Source organism: Poecilia reticulata, linkage group LG10 (genome assembly GCF_000633615.1).
Source record: "Poecilia reticulata strain Guanapo linkage group LG10, Guppy_female_1.0+MT, whole genome shotgun sequence".
In the NCBI taxonomy this organism is placed as follows: domain Eukaryota; kingdom Metazoa; phylum Chordata; class Actinopteri; order Cyprinodontiformes; family Poeciliidae; genus Poecilia; species Poecilia reticulata.
In genome coordinates, this window is record NC_024340.1 from 15928421 (window position 1) to 15950032 (window position 21612).

Genomic DNA, 21612 nt, shown 5'->3' on the forward strand with positions numbered 1-21612 from the left:
ATGTGAACTAAAAGCCCAACCAGGGACAAGAACAGCAAATTATCTCAAGCAATAAATCTTAAATACTTGTTCTAATGCACAGATAAACTAACAAATGTATTTTTATTTTTGGCTTTTATGTGATTTAAAAACTAAGTAGCACACATTTGTGAAACAGAGCAAGAATGAATAAAACTTTTTTATTATTTCAGAAATGATTTATTTTCACAAAAGACATTTCTGCAAAGTGAAAGACAACTGGTTGAATAACAACCAAATATATGAATAATCTAGTATAATTATGTTACAATATGAGGCATGATCATGTTGCTAAGCATTTTGATCTATTTATGACTTATTCTGACTTGCAAATATTACTTGCAACTAGACATCCAGTAGACCCGTTTCTGAGCCCTAAGAGCTTCATTGTGAAACAGTAACTGAGTGTCTTACTTTCTAAATAACATCTAAGTGCCTTTACTCTACAGTGACAGCAAATATTGAGAAAGAAAATGAGGCTGCAGGCATCATCTGGATTAAAAGAAATTGATGAAAAGCCACAGAGAGCAACACTTCATTCCTTTATTCATTTACAAATTTATCTTCACTTGCTGCTGTGTCATCGATTTGCGTCATTACTTCTGTGATCAATGTGAACATTTTAGAGTAGTGCTGCTATTATTACATCTATGCTAACCTAATAATGGCTGACAAAAGAGTATACACGGTTTTAAGAATTGTTTTTATGACTGCAAGTCCAAAGTACAATTTAATTTCCAACGTGATTGCATGGCTTGAGCCTAAAAGAAGTCAGCCAAGAAAACCAAGCAAAAGTGAAAAGAGGAAAACTTTAACTTCACATAATTAATATTTTAGAAGACGATTCACAGGCTGGAAAATGCTGCTGTGGCTGAAACGGCTCCAAGTAAATGATAGAGCTTTGCAAAAGTCCATCCATCCATCCATTTTCTTACACCCTTGTCCTTCAGTGGGGTCGGGAGGGTTGCTGGTGCCCATCTCCAGCTAACGTACCAGGCGAGAGGCGGGTTCACCCTGGACAGGTCGCCAGTCTGTCACAGGGCAACACAGAGACAGACAGGACACACAACCATGCACACACACACTCACACCTAGGGGCAATTTAGACACACCAATTAACCTGACAGTCTTGTTTTTGGACTGTGGGAGGAAACCGGAGTACCCGAAGAAAACCCACGCATGCACAGGGAGAACATGCAAACTCCATGCAGAAAGACCCCAGGCTGGGAATCGAACCCAGAACCTTCTTGCTGCAAGGCAACAGCTCTACCAACTGCGCCACTGTGCAGCCCACTTTGCCGTATTGCTTTTAGTATTTGAATCAGATTCATTATGTCTCAAACACAAACTTCAGTGTCTTTTATTGGTAATTTGAATCAACGCACAGCAGTGCATAATGGTGTTGGATTGTGTAGCGACGAGCATCGTACAGATCAAGAAACAAAGCAGACGAGTCAGGAATGAGGCCGTGGAGACGATAAAAGAAGAGTTAGACAAACAGGCAAAAACCGAAGGAAATAATGTAAAAAAAATCCTCAGTTTTGTCGTTTCCATCATAAGAAAAGATGAAAAGACGCAACAACAAACCTACAGCTATTTCTGCATCAGCCATAAAGCAGCGTTTAAAGAGTCAAAACAAGTCCTGTGAAGACGCCACAGGTTTACTTTAGCATCTTTCAGTAGGTGAATGTATATGTGTCTGTGTCACTGTGAGCATGAGTTGAGGAAACCTGACAAGCCTTCCCTGAAGACTGGGCCCAAACATGTGCTGGCTGTGACAAGAGTCCAAACAGTGACATGATTTTTGTGAAGGGTCCTCAGTTATAATGAACAGTGCCACGCAATTACAGGCGGCAGCGGCACTCGGCACTCAATAATGACTAAACCAATGACCTGTCATTTGTTTAACAACCTCTGCTCGGAGAAGGATTGCAACCCGCGCCGCCTCGCAGCGTCATTTTGAAGTGGCGCGTCCTTGTCATCGTCTGTCACATCGCAGCTGCTCTGACATTCATATTTATGCAAGCAAAAAAAACATTTTGAAGCAGAACTGCTTGATACTGATCTGAAATATTCATGCGGGAAACATCGTCTCAGTGACAAAAACTTGCCGTCTTTAAAATTTGCGGTGTATAAAAGCTCATTTGTCTTTATTTGGAGGCACTAGATTAGATTTAAAACAGATTTGTAACAGCTTAAGTGTGAGCGCTGTGTGTTCTGCAGTGTGTGTTCACCTTGGTGGCGTCAATGTGGTCCTGCAGCGAGTCGATGAAGAGGTCGCCAACAGGCTCCCAGGCGTCCCTCACGCCCTCTGCCTGCTCCAGGGCCCCCGCCAGCTCCTCCATGGCTGCCTGGATCTGCAAAAGGCGCTCCAGTGTCCTCTCCATGTGCCTGCAGGATTTGTTGGAATTACAGTTAAAATCTGAGCTAAGAAAAGTTTTGCACTAATGCAAACATGCAGTAAATCACAGAGACTTGTCTAAGTTGTGTTGCTTTTTACAGGATCAATTATTAGATTCAGTTTTATTGGCCAAATCTGAGCAGAAATTAAGGAGCTTGTTTTTCAAATGCGTACAGACACCAGAAATAATTGCTACCAACATAATTTTCTTACAAAGGCAAATGTAAAATGCAACACAAAGTATTTGTGTTTTACAACCAAGTTTTAACAAAATGTAAAACCAAGTGTATCCAGAGACCTTTACTGAAAAACAAACTTTGCTGAACCCAAATCAGCTTTTATTCTTTCTTAAACTTGGCTAACTATAGCGAGCATTTTGAAACAAAGTGAGCCAAAGGCTGTTTTTATTACTGAAAATACATTTATTCAATCGAGTCCAAAAGAAACTGAAATCTAGATTTATTTTTTAATGCAGCATATGTGTAAAATTACTAAGTAGCAAGTTTATGCCAAAAGAAACTTTTAAAAATTACATTTTGAGAGTAATCTCCAATGTTTTCTAGAAAAAAAAAATCTAATGTTTAGATTAATATCAAAACCTTGTAAATTTCTGAATTTCCAACGCTGAAAACTTCTTTTGATTTTTGAAAGGTGGAAATTTACTCCTTTTTTCTGTCTACAATAGCCGTAACACGGAAAAATCGCTTTCACGTTTTGGAGCGACAATAGATAACGAACTACCTGATTTTAGGTTTTTCTTTTTTTTTTATTGCCCCACTATTACTTTTGAGTTGACAATTCTGGCCCACCTGGCAAAAAGTTTGGACGACCCTGCTCTAATGTGAAGAACAAACCGTTTTAAACACCATGTAAAGCTGTTCTTATGACAGCAGCAGACAGTTGAATCTGCAATGAAGAAGTTGAACATGTAGGATCTTTATAGACTGTATCATAAGTTTACATATCGGCAGTATTTAAAGTGGATGACGATCAGCTCTTAGAGTGTGGAGCAGTTCTATAAGAAGACGGAAAACAGGAATAATAAAATGATAAAATGATATTTAAATTATTTCTTAATTCTGCAGTAATCAGGTAAGTGAAATTAAACTCAGCTTTGAAAAATGACAATTAATTATCACAGAAGCCATTATTCTTTTACATAGAGCCAGGTTGGTTTGGAAAGTTTTTCCCAAAAATTTTTTTCTGACAGTAAAATTAGTTTAGTGATCTGAAACATTAGGAGATTTTTATTCCTTTTAACTGAGATGCTGAGAGACGATGGAGGTTAATTCCCTAAAACGCGATGAGTTGGAGAAATGATTAACGAGTAAAAGGAAAATCTTGTTTTCTTTTAATTTCTTGGGGATTTAATAGTTTATCATTTTTGAGTGCAATATAGCAGAAAAGCAGAATAAAGCTGAATTACTTTAATCTCAGAAGGATCTGTTTGCAGAGAGAGAACGAAGCGTCTGACCTGTGGCGGTCCACGCAGCGAGCGGTCAGTTTTTCCCACAGGTCACTCGCCACGTTCGCCTGCTTCCACACAGACCGGCTCACGTTCAAAATCCGTCGCCGTGGAGACACCTCTGCAGAAGACAGAGAAAGGTAAATAAAGCAAAGGAAGCATCAACATATGAAAGCAATAAGTGTGTGGAGGAAATAGCTTTACAATGATTGGGAAGAAAAGTGTGATGGCAAAGAAAAGAGTTGGAAAAGTTGAATGAAAACAGGGCAGATGGGTAACGAGGCAAAAAAAAAAAAAAAGAAATGGACGCAGGAGTGGAGAAATGGTGAAACACACTGCATTATTGATCTGAGCAGATGGTGCTGTAGAGCTGGTAAACTGGAGGTAATTGGTCCCGACCCGGACCCTTTCCCTAAACTTGGTGTGACGCCAGAGGACAGATCACTGCTAATAACAATTAATGGAGGATTTCACCTGCGAGGGCCCTAATCAAACGAACTCTGAGGGGGAAAATGAATGTGACATTTCAGCTGGCGCAGCAGTTGGCATATAGCATGAAGGGAGCAGACCTTTTCCATCGGTCAGGGTCTCCTCGGGCTCCTGGAAGGGGTGCTGAGCCAGAAAGGCCTGGGCTGACTCCAAAACCGAGTAGATGAAGGGCCCGCGAGACTTGACATCCTCCATAAACGCCTGCAAGGGGGATGAAGAATAAAATATAAAGACAGTCTTTAAACTGAAGGATAGAAGTGGAAAATGATGAGTCGTGAAGGCAGAGTGCAACTTTTATCTTTAAATTAAACAACCTCATCAAATAGAGACTAAAATGAGTTTAAACTAACAACCAGGCGATGATGAGAAATTACCATAAAATATTTTGAGGATTAAATTATGTGCTACATGTTGTTTTGCCAATCACAAATGGAAATAATACAGCTTAAAAAATCTACTTGGATTTCCAAGCGTTTCTTGTTTAGAAGTAAAAAAAAAGTTACATTAATTGTTATTCACTATTTCAAAATCTGGTCTAAATTTGGTGTTTCAGCTAAAATATTTTGAACACTTAAAATCTATTTATTATTATGACCACTAACTCTAAAAACAGGCTCCGAAAACTTCTCTGAAAGGATATGTTTACTAAAATGTCAACTCAAGTTTATTTATACAGCATATTTAAGCAACAAGGCAGTTCAAAGTGCTTAACATCATAAAAACACAAAAATACAACATTAAAAACACAAAAGTCAACAATTGAAGCATTACATTTTGCTATTGTTACTCATCAAATATGTTAATTATTGTTTCATTTATTATGTTTCAAAGCAACACTAGACAGCTGGGTTTTAGTCTGGATTTAAAGGCATTCAGTGTTTTGGCTGTTTTGCAGTTTTCTGGAAGTTTGTTCCAGATTTGTGGTGCATAGAAGCTGATTGCTGCTTCTCCATGTTTGGTTCTGGTTCTGGGGATACAGAGCAGAACCAGAAGACCTGGGGGGTCTGGAAGCTTGATACAACAGCCGATCTTTGATGTATTGTGTTGCCAAGCTGTTCAGTGATTCATAAACTAATATTATTTTAAAGTCTCTTCTCTGAGCTACAGGGAGCCGTTATAGGGACGTTGGAACCTGGTTGATGTGATACAACTTCCTGGTTTCAGTCAGAACGGCAACAGCAGCGTTCTGGATCTGATTGTGACTAAAAATAAACACATGGATGAGTTTTTCTAGATCTCGCTGAGACATTAGTCCTTTAATCCTGGAAATGTTCTTCAGGTGACAGAAGGCCGACTTTGTAACTGACCTTATGTGGCTCTGAAGGTCCAGGTCAGAGTCCATCACTACTCCCAGGTTTCAGGCCTGGTCGCTGGTTTTAGTTGTAATAACTGAAGCTGTGACTCTAGATTATTCCTTTTTAGGTCCAAAGATAATAACTCCAGTTTTGTTTCTGTTCAGTTGGAGAGATTTATGTAACATCGACACATTTATCCGCTCTAAGCATCTGTTCTGTTTACCATCATAAACAAGCACAAATATTTCCAAATTAATACCACAAACATTTTGATTTTTATTGCAAAAAAATCACAAAAAGAATCACAAAATCCTGGAGGGACTGAAAAGATGTTCAATATTATTATTTAATTTTAGGAATTCATTGATATTTTATCAGATTGTGAACAGGTTTTACCAATACATTCTGGCACAACCGGCCCTTTAAGAGCATCTATGATCTTGATTTGGCTCAAACAAAAATGAGTTTGACACTTTATGCTGTAGAATCACTTAAAAGGTTTTGGCGTACAATCTGTGTGAAAACAGCCACCTTTCCCTAAAATGAGGTGAGTAGTAGTCGAGTGTTTCTCCCCAAACCCTGCTGCAGAGGAGCTCTAGAGACAGGTTATAAAACGGATTTGCCACTTTAATCCTGTTGTATTTCGACCAAAGCATGTCACAGTCACAGTTTATAATAGCATTAAAAAATTGTGGTTCTTCTTCCTTAAAGGAGAACCTACATAACGCAGTAGCGCTGTCTGCTTGTGCAGAAAAGAAGAACAAATCTACAGGGAGTCTGGGTCATTTAGCCTCCGTTTACAGAGGTACCAGTTCTTGTACGCTAACAGTACTTGCTATGCAAATTACAGACGAGCATCTCAATTTATGAGAAAACACACTCGTGCCTTAACTTTCTGCTTTTCTCTTAAACCCAGAGCATCCTCTTGAGCCTAGAAGAAAGCCATTGTGTCAACTTTCTCTTTTCTTCCTCACTAATCTTTGTTCTGTATGAAACACTCACTGCAGGTGCAAGACTTAGCACCGGGGATATTCCCCCTCTTCACAGTAATTTATTTAGGCGGAGCCAGCATGTTCAATCCTCTTACGGTATAAAGAGATTTACAATTTCAGCGAGGAAAAAAATAAAAAATCTACATCAGTAGTTTGAATTGGAAGCCCCAGCAGTGACACTGTTTCCGAGGCTTTTAACAAGAGCCCGACAGGCCCTGATAACACCCGGAAAGTAGAGCTACACCGAAGCGCCTTCAAACACCAGCTGGCGCAGAGCAAACAAGCAAAAAGCGCGTGACGACGCAAAGCTGGGGCGTGAGATAAAACTCCCAGTGCAACAGTCATGAAGTAAACCTGCCGTCTGTCTTTCTCCACTTCCTCCGCTGACATGTTTGCTCCAACCTCTTCGCTCTCTTCCCGTTTCTGTGTCCTCTTTTCATCCTCTCCAGCTCTGCATTCTTCCCCCCGTCTATTTAGCCGCTTTGCTTCCCAAAAGAGGAGCTGAGCTATGGATTCTCTGAGCCAGCTGTCATGTTAAAACTTTAATTCCAGCAAAATTTCACACTCACAGGCTTCATCTTTGGTTGGAGGAACATTAAGAGGGGAGCCTTCAGATCAGATTAAGATACATTATGCATGGAATGGAGAGAAGTCAGGGGGATGAAATGGCTTCATTGACTTGGCTTAAACATGTTGATGGCATTAATTTCACTCGCTCTTGATGTTTCCTCTCAATGTGTGATGAATTTTCATCTCATTTTCCCATTTTACAAGAGGCAGAGAATGCTGCACAGCTGAAACCCCTCCACAGCAGGAACGCTCTCTCATCCTAACACCAGACACACACACACACACACACATCCATGCCACACTCGAAGACATTCCCCTCTTTCCAAAGCCCCCAAAACACGCAGCGTAAACAACCCCACAAACTAATACTGTTGCTCATGTGCCGGCACAGAAACGAAGTGCAACACAGCGCAGACTCACACAGTGACTGGAGAATAAATCCACTTACGATCAATAATTCACATTTCTTAAAAAGGTTTAATTCTCCGTAGAAAACTGGGAGGCAATTTCCCTCGTTGCTTTGTTGGAAAAGTTTTAGTGCGACCAGACACTCTGGGAGCAGAGGCATCACAGATTATACACGAGAGCTGAACTGAAAATGGGACAGAGAAGAGAGGAGGAGAGGAAGCGAGACAGAGAGGAGGGTAAAGGAGGGGAAGAAAGGTGGCGATCAGCAGAACTCCATGTAGTGAATTTGTGGGTTTATTCACAAAACCTCACACTTTAGACTCAAATTTATATATTTTTTCCTGCATTTCTTCCACAACAGTCTGCAGATATGAGTAAAAAGTATTAACTTTGAGCATAATCAATTAGTAATCAATGTAGATCTCACAATTAATGAATGTTAGAACATGTCTAATAGCACCACTGCGTTTGTTCAAAAATCTGCACATCTTGAACATATCAAATAAGAAATGGGGCAACCTAAAAAAAGTTGCATTTCCATTACAAATGTGTGCAAAAGTTTGCAGATATTCTGCTAATGTCGAAAAACAATTTCACAATCGAGGAAATTGGCCATTAGCCCTTTCCTGCATGAGCTCTGATCCTTTATATCAGGATTTTTTTTTTCCAAAGTGCTTTTGATTTTCTTAAGGCATAAAAAAGGTGATTGTTTCTACGATTTTTTTTTTCCCAGGTGATCAGTTGTAATTTTCTCCAAACACAAAGTTGTTATCTGGAAAATGCATCCGTGGTGTTAGTCTTTAGGGGTTACTTGATGTCACAATATTTTTATTACCAGCAAGAGTAGTAGGAGGGACTGGATATTCCTGAGTTGCTTTTTCATCTGTCTGCCATATTGGATTTAACAAAAATGTTCTTGCACTTGCAGTGGATGGCCAGTAGTTGGCAGTGTATTGTATGATGCACTCCTGTGTACTTTAGTGGTCTGTGTGCATTTGCGGCATAAAAATCCACAAGAAACACAAAAAGTGTCACTGCAGTGACCACTGTGCATGAGAGGGTTAAATAAAAATTTAAATCATGTGAATAAGTTTGTTCACATGATAAGTCATAAAAAAACATGCAGCGCCGTCGTCCTCCAACCACTTCCTGTCATTTTCTTTTCTAATAACATCCGATTGTTGATCACGACTTGTGTGACGTGAAAAACGTGTTTCCATTGCAATTTTGTGAAATATACTAAAAAGTACCTCATGCAAGTGCAAAAACTTATATCAAAAAAACAATATTTTTTTTTAGAGATCTGGCTTTATGCAGTTATTTTTAACCCAAACCAACTGGTTGTCCACTTCATGTATTCTTATTTTGAAGAACACACAACATGTCATGTCAAGGTACAAGGACAGGACAGAAAGTGAGGGGAAAAGCTGCCAAAACAATCTTCTTCCCAACAACTCGTCTCAGAAAGTGCAGGACACGGCAACCATAAGATGATTAACACAAAGGAAAACACAAAGTGACAGAACATAAAGGCGGTGCCAACAAGCGGAGGACAAACAAAATGAAAACACACTCAAGGCAAGTGCATCAAAGGTTTGAGAAACTACAAACTTTTTGACACTGCTGCATTTGCAGCCAAGCTGGCAGTGAGGATGTCTGTGACAGTCGTCACAGTGACATGATGAGGCCGACACTCAGCAGAGATGAGGCCAAGAGGCATCAAACACCAAACAGGACAGCAGCATTCCCCAGAGCGAGAAGCAGCTCAAACCAAACAAACCACAGGAGATACGCCGACTCGTTTGGATGACAAAGAGTTCTTGGGTTAATTAGTTTTTTTGGAGAGGTAACAAACATCCGCCATGTTAATTCTGGAACAGGTAAAGGATGACTGATTTTGTTTTTACATGCTGCAATCAAAATGAAGGTCATAATTCTGTTATTTGGCTTTACCTAATGGAGAGATATCTGGCTGGTTTACCACAGTTTATCTAAATGATCAGTCCAACGATTCAGGCAGAGGACACGTTTACAGTCATGCTAATATTGTTACTTTTTACTCTTTATGTGGAAATCAGCTGTCATTCAGTCTCATTTTTATTTATTTTTTAATGCAGCGTCTTATAAACCCTTTAAAAACCCTTCGATTCTTCACATTTTTTCATGCTACAACCTCAAACTTCAATATATTTTATTGGTATTGATTGGAAATACTTTTTTTTCTTTTTTTCTTCATAATAGAAAATTATGAAGTGGAACTAAAATATTACATCCTTTTAATTTTTTAACACTTTTCAGTGAGGCATCCAACAAAATAGGCAAAGTAAAAAAAAATACCAAGAGTATTTATTTAAAGTCTATCACCATGAAAAGGACACAAACATGAGAAACTATGTTCCTGATGACAACAAAGCTCCATGCCTAGCAGAAAATTTTAATTGTTATTCACTCAAAACAATATCTACAGTAAAACACAGTAGTGGCAGAATACTGCTGAGGGGATGCTTTTCATAGGAAGGTAGACGAAGCAAAATACAAGTTGGAGGTTTGACTTCCAGCAGGAAAACGACTCTAGATGTACAACCAAAGCTACAATCAAACAGTTCAGCTCAGAGCACATTAATGTGTTAGAGTGGTCCAGTCAAAGTCCAAACCTAAATCAAACTGGAAATCTGTCGCACATGGACACTCTCCTTTAAGTCTGACAAAGATATTTTTATGAAAGAAATAGGCAGATGTTCCGGTCTCCACATGCGAAGAGCTGGTAGAGATGAAAACAAAAATATTTATGATTGTAGCTGCACTAAAGGTTCATGCCACACTTTTGAGATTTTTAGGGGTAAAAAATTTTATAAAACTGAAATATTCTTCTTATTTAACTTTTATTAATCTGTCACATAAACTCATAGTTTAATATTTTGAAGCTAGTGGCTGTGACTTTGGTATTTTTTTAGATCTTACCAAAATGTGTGTCTGCATCTCCTTTCAGATTTAAATTTTAATTTATTTTTTTAATCCATAAGTGTAACAGAATTCATACTATTTAAATTCCACCTGGTTATTTACCATTTTATGGAATCTATTAAATTTTAGATCACAGATCCATGGTATGCAAAGCTGCTTACATTTGCTCTGATATTTATTTATGCAGCAGAAGGGTCACAGTGAGGTATGTAATATATTAGTGAAGAACAAGCTGCGCTTCTTATGTAAAAATTACATTTTAATTTTGTCTCGGTGTTGAATAGATCAGAGTGAGTGTCGACCTGCTCACACTGATGCCATGTCATGACATTTTTTGGACTAGAAACCGAATATTCTGAATATAATGAACTCAATGTTCCCAAGATCTCAATACTAATTAATTTCCCCTTTTATTTTGCTTGAATGTTGCATGTCTGCTTTGAACACATGAACTAGAGTGTACGGTGTTGCAGCATGAATGTGGAGTGCAGTTTTCTGTTGTTAGCTACTCCTGCGGTCCTTCTAATTGAAATGCTGATTCAACAGCAGAGCAGCTCTGGCTGAAGTTTAAAGGAGGTGAAACAGGAGCTACACGTCTTTTCTTGTCGGTTCGGATTAACTTCAGACATGATGGCACAGAAATATACAGAGATGGCGGAGGTGCTCAGAGAAAAGAACAATTTCCTTTAACCTGAATGGAGCTGCATTCCCATTACAAATGTGTACAAACTTTTGTCAATATTCTGCTAAAGAAAAAAAAGAAGAAAAAAAACACTATTTGGACATTGCAGGGTTTCCATTACATAAGAAATATAATTAAAATTTCATGTGAATAAGCTTGTTCACATGAAATTAAAAATCCTATGTGGTGTTTTGGGGGATTCAACATGTTGGAATGACACAACTTTTTATGAACTATGTGATGCTGAAAGCTCCGGTGGAGGCAGATTGCACATTTTCCAATAAAAACAAAAACAAACCATCTTCCTACTGCTACTTCCTGTCGTCTTCTTTGTCGCTTTCGCCAGTAGTAACATCCGGATGTTGATCACGTGACTCCTGTGATGCGAAAAGTCTCTAGATATGGTCGATAAATCACCCAATCCTAGTGCGAAAATGTTTCTTGTTGTTTTGTTTTTTTAATTGGCATATGTCTCTTAAGCGAATTTATTCCGCTTTATTTTGCCTAATTTTATTGTTAATGGAAATGCAACTTCTGTGTATTCATGCTGTAAGGTTCACTGTTTGTTGCAGAAGCAGGTGAAATGAAAGAACAACTTAAGCAAATCAGGTGAAACTTTGACTTTACACAAAATGATTAGCACAGTTTCTGCTAATTTATTTTCTGATCCATGTGTGGGAGTTTCTGCTTGCTGTGTGCAGACGCACTCAGTCATCTGGAGGCTCCATGTTTCTGTAACAGGTTTATTTATTACCCTCCCTGTCCACAGAGCACACAGCTCTATACAACCTCTCAATTAAAGTTATTTCCAAGGAGAGATTTTAATCCCTGGAAGACATCTTGGGACTCCTGCAGCTGTCCCACCAGTGGGTCCTATCACCATATGTGAAAGCTTTTTGTTGGCAAGAATAACTGACATTTTGCAGAAGTTTTCCATCATCATGATGGATTGCTCTGTGAAAGAGCCCAGCATCCGAAGGCACATATGGTCAGCGTGAATATCATTTCATGAGAATAACTAGCGTACTTCCTACAGGTGTTTTGATAGATCTGGAGTGCCAGATGGTTTGTTACAACGATTCTCCTGAAAGGTCATGGTTGGCCTTTCATCCAACAAACCATCTGTAGATTGTTATTTAAACAGATTTCTACCAATGAAATCAACGAAACGCAATAAAGAAAGCAGTCAAAACGTAAACAAAAGATTAAATATAGAAATAAATGTGGGAACATTTCTACAGACAAGCCTCAGATAGACCAAGAGGAGAAAACTACAACTACTGGTGTATTTTATTTAATTTTTTTTAAAGAAAAAGATTCTTAATAATGGTCATTTGTTTTTAGCTCAGTTTAGTTGGACAACATGACAACAGTTAAAAAAATATGTACAAAAAAATGGTAAAATTACAAATGAAACCATTATAACTGAATGTGTGACGTCACGGATAATGTCAGGAGAATTAACTTTTTGACTAAAACAGAAATGAATTTAAAGAATGAAAAAAACACATTTATTTATTTATTTATTATTAATACATTTACAGTAAAATGTATTTATTTGTTAATTTCCTTTTGAGATAAATAAAGTATTTTTGAATTTAAAAACTTCACACCTTGCTAATAATAAAATCCAAAGTTACTTACTTGAAGAATATAGAAACTAATTTACAAACTCTACACCTATAATATTGTTAAAATAAAACTGTTACAAAATTTTTTTAATCACCCGCAGCTCCTTATTGTGCTTCTAAGAAATCAAACTTTCTTGTTGTCATTTGACCTTTACAGTGGGCACCATGTGGCTCCAGGGCAGAGCACACACACCGCACATGGAGGCTGTTGTCCTTGACGCAGCTGTCCTGGATCCAGTTCTCGACCCTGGACTATTTACTGCATGTCTTTCCTCTTCTCTCTGCCCTTTTTCCTGTCACACTACAAATAAATACACCTTTAAAAGAAAGGAAAGACTCACCAACAGTGATTTTTCCTGTATACTTGGAAATTTATTTTAACTTCTCTAACAGCAGAAACAGTCAAGCTCTTTATTTTATCATGTTCTGGCTGGAAAAGAAAGTAAATGTTTATTTGAGACTTTAATTTCAGTTCCCACATGCAGCAGCTGCTCACGGCCAGGTGGTGTGAAATCTATTTTAAACAGGCTTTTAAATGTCTAAAGTATTCAGCTATAAAACATGCAGCTGAACAAAAACAATAAACCACAAAAGAGCGTACACACACCTGAGCACAGAAAGAGGCAGAAACTCACACCAACCCATCCTGAAGCCTGAGATTCTGCAGAATATTCTAACAAGCAGTAATCCGTCTCAAACTATGATCTTTGTATCTGTGGTGGATTTATCTATTGGCCAGACAAACAAACTGATCCATAAGGTGTTTGTCTTTGAGTTTGTCAAGCTCAAAGAGATTTAAAGTCCAGCTCATTGAGCCACAGAGCAATTATCTGACAGGCGGAGCTGTCATTTTTGTCAACAACACTTAAAGACTTTCCCTAAAGGCCGACAGGACAGACAATAATAAAACATTGAAACTGCTGCTGCCGATCTCATCCACTCAACACCGCTGAAGCTTAGCAAACACTGCAGCCAAAGAAACAATTCGTAATCCTTGTTCTGTTTAGCGTTAATAAAAAATCTTGTTTACCTTTAAATTAGTGGGATGCTTAACAAAAATATGACTGTAACTCAGTTCCTCCAGGTCACAGTTTGGGATAAAAACAGAAATGTATCTGCGTCATAGTAAAACTATGCAAAGAACATTAAGTAAATTCATGTTTTACTGCAGCAGCAAATAAAACAGCTTCTGCTTTTGATAGCATGTACTCAGTGTGGACAAATTAAATGCTGAGCAGTGATTGTTTTAACAAAATCACTATAAGCATCTCTGCTGTTAAGACTTTGTATAACTCATTTTTGAAACCAAATTATTTGTTTCCATTTGGTGCAGGATGTTTTTATATTGAACTTTTTGTCAAGTGAACAATAATTTGTGAACAAAGGCATAAGGATGACGATCGTTGCTCTTATCGGACATTTGAAAAACTTTATAGACACAAGTTCATGCTAAACCTTAAGCACAAAACCGTTCAGATATGTTAAGAGACAAATGAAAACAGTTCAACATTACATGACTTATCTGCTTTTTGAACATATTCAGTACATTTTACAGGATTTGTGCTAATTCTCATTTAATTCTCATAATAATGAAACAGCACATGGAGTGTCTAAATAACATTTAGTAAATAAAACGTTTGTTTTTATGTGTTGTGTGTATGGGGGTTGATGTGTATTAATAATGAAAAGCAATTAAATGTAGATGATTTTATAATTAAAAATCATTGGAAAATGCACATTTCTAAAGCATTTTTAGTTCTTCTGATCTTTACACTGTAACATTTAACTAATATCTCTAACAGAGCCAAGTTGATCATCGGTTTCACTGTCAACTGAAAGCAGGAAAAACGTTTCAGCCATCTATCTGGTATTGACTGAAACTGGACATTAAAGGAACTAATCGATATCTTTGATATCTGCACAAGCTGCCAGAAACGTGTTTCTGTATCTCTAAACTCAAAGCACACTTTGTGGTTGTCTATAAGAAACCTGCTAAAGAAATGAAAGCCCAGATATTTTGCTGAATTTTGAAATGACTGAGTTAACTGTCACATGGAAGAAAAGTTTACAGAAGTTACCAAAAAGCGGTCTGAACTTTTTCTCAGACAGAAAATAGCAGATAAATTTGTCATCAATCTTTAGCCATATTCCTCCTATATGCATCCAATTGCAAGAATCTAAAACAGGTCACTTCTTGTCACCTCTGTCACATATTTTTAGCTTTGACAGAGTAACAAATAGTCCACCCTGTGAATGAATTAAAAAGGTATTACTTCACCTGGTGGAACTCTCTCTGGTGCTGGACGGCCCCAACGTCGCCTCCTATGGGCAGCTGCTCCGATAGCTCCTCGTCCTTGGCTGTCAGCCATTCTATGATCTCCTGCAGGGAGAGCTGCAGCTTCCCGCTGTTGTCGGAGAAAGCTTCGAGCCGTGCCCTGCCAACACACGTACGCACAGGGAATGGATTTAGCAAACGTTTTCCAAAGCACCAGCCAGGAGATGACAGGTAGCCGTTTCCTACCACCACCCAGAACGGCAGCATAGAGCAAACTAGTTACCATCGTTTGTTTCGCAATAAAGATTTATTATGAGTTTTAGAAAGTGTCCCTCATCTGTACTGTTGAGATTTTAAAATTCAAAAATACGTTATTGATCCCGAAGGGAAATTAAATGACCTTGTAGCTCATAATAATCCAGATTCTTCAAAGAGTTTTTGTAGACGGTGATGACTGTTGGCAGGAAAGATCTCCTGTAGCAGTCTGTGTTACAGTGAATCTGAAGAAGCCTCTGACTGAAGACACTGTTTTCCTGAGACAGTCTCATGAAAAGGATGGTCAGGCTTTTTTTTTATATTTTTAAAAATTTTATGAAGAATTATTATTTGTGTTATCATCTCCAGAGGTTCCACAGTCATCCCCAGAACAGAACCAGAACCAGAACCAGAACAGAACCAGTCTTCTTTATCAGGCTGTTGAGCTTTTTTTAGGTCCCTGGCTCTGATGCTGCTGCCCCAACAGACGAAGAGACTAAACTCTCAACAACAGACTTTATAGAAGATCTGCAGCATCTTGAAGGATGTTAGCCTCCATACTCCACTATGCAAATGCAATACATTCACTTCAATCTTTTTTTATTATTATTATTTAGCGCTGAAGGGCCCTGACTGTCTTACAAAGACACGGCTCTTAGCTTGTCATTTGGGATTGAGTCCAGCTTCTTTGCCAGAACTTAAACCACATTTCTGTCTTAGGGTAATCTAATTTTATAGACCTTTTCTCAACAAATCAATACATAGAAAAGTTCAACGAACAAGTGAAGCTCTAAGAAGGGAAAATGTAGATTACCATGATAGGGGAAAAACTATTGGAGCCATTTCTGATTCAAATGGATGTTCAGACAAAAATTTGGCTTTTCAGGCACATTGACAAAAAAAAAAAAAAAAAAGATGGTTAGCAACCAAAGAGTAAGTGGGTTAGTTACTTAGTTGACTGTGAAAAGTGGAGCAGACAGTCTTAAATCTGCCTACATTTCCCAGAATGCTGTGCAGTTAAAATCTGCCAGAATAAGGAGCTTTATTTCACTTCAGTCACAGTCAAAGCCACATCATTTTGTATCTGTCTTTAAATGTTCCAGTACACTGCTGATTGCAGAATATTGATAAGAAATAATGATTTAGGTTTATTACTGGATTTAACAACTAAACCAAGTAGTGGGAGTTTTTTCAGAATAAAAATGGAGTTTCTCAGGAAACAAGGTTTTCTCAAAGAAATGCTGTATTTCTACTGAAATGTTGAACATTTTGTGCTGTTTTCAGGAAGCAGCACTGGAAGTACTGGATGTAAATCCTGTATGTTTTTGTTTTCCAACAAAAGTAAAAGTAAAAAACATACAGTGATTTGGGTTTTCTGCATTTCCAAACTCTGACTTCATCAATTTTCAGCCACATTTCACTAAATGTGAGCAAGCAGGAACACTGTGGGTAGTTTTAGTACCCACAGTAATAAAAACTACTGTGGGTACACGGTGCAAATGATGGCAGAAATGAACGTGGTGACAAGGCCTCAAACAGCAACGAGGACATTTTGTTTGCTGATTTAACTGTCAGTTTGCTCTCTCTGCCTACCTTTCTGCAGCCCAACTCATTTATTTATCTGAATCTAGGATTATTTAAATCTAATTTTAAAAAACAATTATTGAAAAGGATGCCAAAATAAAGTACTCTAAAGCCTCATCAGCAGGTGGTCAAGTCGTGTTTTCACATAGTTTTTATTAACATTTTATTTAAAACATGCAAATAAACCTTCTTTCATGCTCTGAGCATTATCATTCATTTTTATATGATTGAGACGGTTACCCAGTGTGACATTTTCTGTCTTTATTTGTCTCGTATGCAGAAACGAGACAAATAAAGAGCCAGTGATTTCAGCACTCCATATGCTGAGGCGATGAGAAACGGTAAATATAGGCACAAACAGTACAAAGTTCAAAAACCTGTTAGTGAGAAGGAAAAATTGATCCTAACATATTTGTTAGACTTTAAGGAACCCTGACAACAAACTGCTGCTTTCTTTCACATTTTAATCCAACTGCGCTGCTTGAAATCATCACAGAATATTTCAAAATAAAGCAATATCACTCTGGTGCAGCATGAAAAGTACAAACTGAGTGTTGTTGATGTGGTCTGAACCAGGAAATGACTTAAGGTGCTGAGAGAAACTCGCATAAAGCCTTGAGTTAAGTCTCAAAAGCTTAATAAGTAACTCAGAGTCATCATAAGCATAACAAGTAGGAGGCTTGGCAACACTGGAGCTTCCCACTGGGTTTGTTGTGCTTTGGCTTAATGACGATGTCAACAACTGTCTGAATATGAGACAAAATGTAAAAATACAAATTTTAGCACTTCCTAAAACTGCAAATAAAGCAATGAGTTGTTTTTATGGCAGAAGTTTGTTCTGAGCATCTTGGACATTTCTCCAAATGTTTTTTTCTCTTAAGATTTTAACTTATTATAAGTCTTCAAAACTGAAAAAGAAAAAAAAAATTATCCTTTTCAAGAAGAGCTAAATAATCAGAGCCTGGACTCTCCTTCTGTCTGCATGTAGTGGAGCAAAGAGTTGGAGTCAGGAAAGAGTCCCAGTATTTCCCATCATCATGAACTAGTCAGCATTTCATTTCTCTCAACGTCTTTTTGTGTGGGATCTCACATCGCCTCCACATGGAGATGAGGTTTTAGTGTCCTGGGGTTTTTATGTTTAGGGCTTTGACCACTGGTTGGATTTTCCACAGCAATCAGCCTCAGTGGAAGAGTTAGAGAATAAGTCATTCAATCAATGGATCCAATAAATGTGCCCTTTTATTGAAATGTGAATAAAAAAGTGGACACACAATAAGATGCTGAAGCCAGTATTTTGACCCTGATGTGATGCGCACAGAGATGAGGCGCCGCATCACGTTACAGAGTCCGTCTGGTCTGAGAAATGTCTTGATCTGCAGATAAAAACATGTTGGGAACCAAAATTAAAAATAAAAAAAAAACCTGCATGAGTGTGGCTTCATAGTTCAGTCAGCACATCTTAAGCAAAGTGAATCTCTAAGCCACGCCCCTTTGTTTGTAAGCCACACCCCTTTGGTACTGTAGCCTCAGTAGCATACACACAGGTCCGATAGTCTCAGCTAACTGACTGAAAATATTGAAAAGAAAAAAAATCATATTAAAAATATAATAATTATGATTGTGTGTTTGTGGCAGAGTTATAATCTGAAGGCATTCGGTGTCTCTTGGAGAAATCACTGCTAAAGCAGGACATCACAGTCGAAAAATATTTCAAAACTAAAAATCTAAAAAGATTAAAAAAACATGATATACAAAAATTAAGAGGCTTTAATTGATCAGTTTCTCTTGATTTTACTTTTTATAAGTATATGTTTGAGTTAAATGAACGTTGTTATTTTATTTTATGGACTACTGACAGCATGTCTCTGAAATTCCAAGTAAAAATTTTGTATTTATTTGCAGAAAATGAGAAATGGTCAAAATAATGAAAGGTGCAGAGCTTTCAGACCTCAAATAATCCAAAGAAAACAAGTTTACATTCATTTATAAACAACAATACTAATGTTTTAACTCAGGAAGAGTTCAGAAATCAATATTTGGTGGAATAACCAGGTGGTTTTCAATGGGGCTCTTAATTTTTTCCAGAGCTATGTATATCTGTAGATCATAATATTCTGAATGTTGTGGCATTGTTTAGAGAAAATCAAAGAGTTGCAGACTTGCTGAAGGTTTGCCGGTGGAAACTGCAGGCGGAAATCCAGCAGCTGATTATCCTAAGTGCACCAGCGCCCAGCAGGGTAAGAAATGTTCGAGGGAAGGGCTGCTCTTGCATAAATGGCACATCTGGCACCAGAGGGATGAGGGCATTGTCAAGGTTTCGCGGTGTTTCAATTACACACACCATGGGTCTGCACTCAGATATCATTACGCCTGTACATCACAATTTGCCGGGACGTCATATCAGAGATAATAAGACTGAGTGAAGAGAGGAACTCCTACATAAAGCTCTTATTTAGGAGGGTGGCCTGAATTAAAATTCAGACGGTGTCTTAAGTGTAAATAGAGAGACACTTAAAGGATTCAGGCCTAATCTAATCAGGTAGGATCTAATAAAACAATGCCCCCACTGGCCAGACTAATCAGGATTGAAATTATGCATGACACTTGGATAATCCTAAATAATGAAGAGTCTAAAACCTTCATCATTAGTACATTATCAAAAACAATATCAAATAGTGGAAAAGAATCACCAAAGGGCAATTTGCTTCCCGCTGATTTTGGCAGCGATGAGTTCTGATTATTATTGAAGCGACTGGAGAGCTGCGAAAGACTTTGGTACTCAACTGGTCCAAATCTTACATAAAGAATAGGGACCTTTATTCTTTATTCTCAGACAGAAGTCACATGTGGGGAACTCCAAGGTTCAGTCCCCTCTTATTCAATATCTATGCTCCCTCTAGCTCCATTTATAACAGGAAATAAGATTAGCTACCATAGCTACGCAGATGATACACAGCTCTACATCATGATGTGAACCCATCCAACCACTGAACAGATGCTCAGAGCAGATCAATGTGCAGATGTGTCATATTTTTCTCCAGCTCAACAGAAACAAAACTGAAGTTATCATCTTTGGACCTAAAGAGGAATGATCTAGAATCACAGGTTCAGTTATTACAACTGAAAACCAGCGATCAGGTCCGAAACCTGGGAGTAGTGATGGATTCTGACCTGAACCTTCAAAGCCACATTAAGACAGTTACAAAGTCGGCCTTCTGTCACCTGAAGAACATCTCCAGGATTAAAGGACAAATGTCTCAGCGAGATCTAGAGAAACTCATCCATGCGTTTATCTTTAGTCAAAATCAATCAGATCCAGAGCGCTGCTGCTGGCGTTCTGACTAAAACCAGGAAGATAGAGCACATCGCTTCTACTGTTGTCATAGCAACCTTACAGACCTCTCAGGTCTTCTGGTTCTGCTCTGCATGAAACATGGAGAAGCAGCATTCAGCTTCTATGCACCACAAATCTGGAACAAACTTCCAGAAAACTGCAAAACTAAATTTCTGTAAACCCACCTGTTTAGAGTTGCCTTTGGTTATTAGTAAATGGAACATTGATCAATATATTTGCTGAATATTGATGATGGAACTTGACAAAATGTGATGCTTATTTTATGTTTCACAACTGTCTGATGACGGTTTTGTGATGCAGAGCTCTCTGAACTGCCTTGTTGCTGAAATGTCCTAAACAAATAAACCTGAACTTACTTTGTGTGTTTGAGGATGTGATGAATGCTTTTAGGACTTAGAGGGGAAAAAACGAGGAATCAAGGTGGTTGGAGTAAATTTCAGAAGTCAATCTGTGTGAAGCAGACCATGATGTCCTCTCGCCTCTTGTTGCCCCTTCCAACTCAGTTTGCAGTGGTAATTGAATCAGAGCAGAAATGTTTCCCTTTTGCCCCAACAAAACAGCCTTTCACTCTGAAACCAGGCGCAGACACACACCGACTTAACAAGGTTCTCATTTCGTGTGTGGGATGAGTTTAAGCAACGTCATCCATCAAACGACGACCTTGGCAGTTTTGCACAGATGTTTCAGAATGCGTCAATACTAATGTGGGGATTCACACTGAAAACATGCAGGTGAAAGCACAGATTGCTGCTGCTTACACACACACACACGCACACACACACACACACACATGCACGCACGCACGCACACACACACACACACAGCAGGTGAGACAAATAAAGAAACACTTGCTCTGTAATGGAATTGTCTTAACATGACAGCTGCTGTCAGGAAAACCCCCAGCTCTGCTCGGCTGCAGGTTTGCTGCACTAAACATCCGCTAGGATGGGATTCTCCGTCTGCAGGAAACACCTCCGAAGTGGTTTAACAGCTACTGCCTGTGGGCCTGGTTCTGCAGCTTTAGACTGGAAGATGTCAGACTTTTTCTGTCAAAAAATAAAAATAAATTGAAAAGGAAAGCTGAGAGTCATCTTTGCAAGGAAAAGATTAAAGTTGAAGCTAAATGTTCTCCAACTGACTAGTTCTCTGATATACGCAAACAAAAAAATGGGTTTTGCTTTTTTTTTTTTGTAGAATTTATTGGAAAAGATGTGTACAAAAACCTTAA

General features: G+C 38.3%; 1 protein-coding gene across 4 annotated transcripts in view; it reads right to left on the reverse strand.

Annotated features, from left to right (window-relative positions):
- drp2 (dystrophin related protein 2) overlaps window positions 1–21612 on the reverse strand; it is a 253596-nt gene that overhangs the window by 65500 nt on the left and 166484 nt on the right. For all 4 annotated transcript variants that reach the window (XM_008420715.2, XM_008420713.2, XM_008420714.2 and 1 more), the window contains 4 exons: window positions 15194–15350; window positions 4454–4574; window positions 3894–4005; window positions 2253–2409 (listed from right to left, as the gene is read on the reverse strand). In XM_008420715.2, the coding sequence (XP_008418937.1) occupies window positions 2253–2409; window positions 3894–4005; window positions 4454–4574; window positions 15194–15350 (547 nt within the window). The remainder of the gene's footprint in view (window positions 1–2252; window positions 2410–3893; window positions 4006–4453; window positions 4575–15193; window positions 15351–21612) is intronic.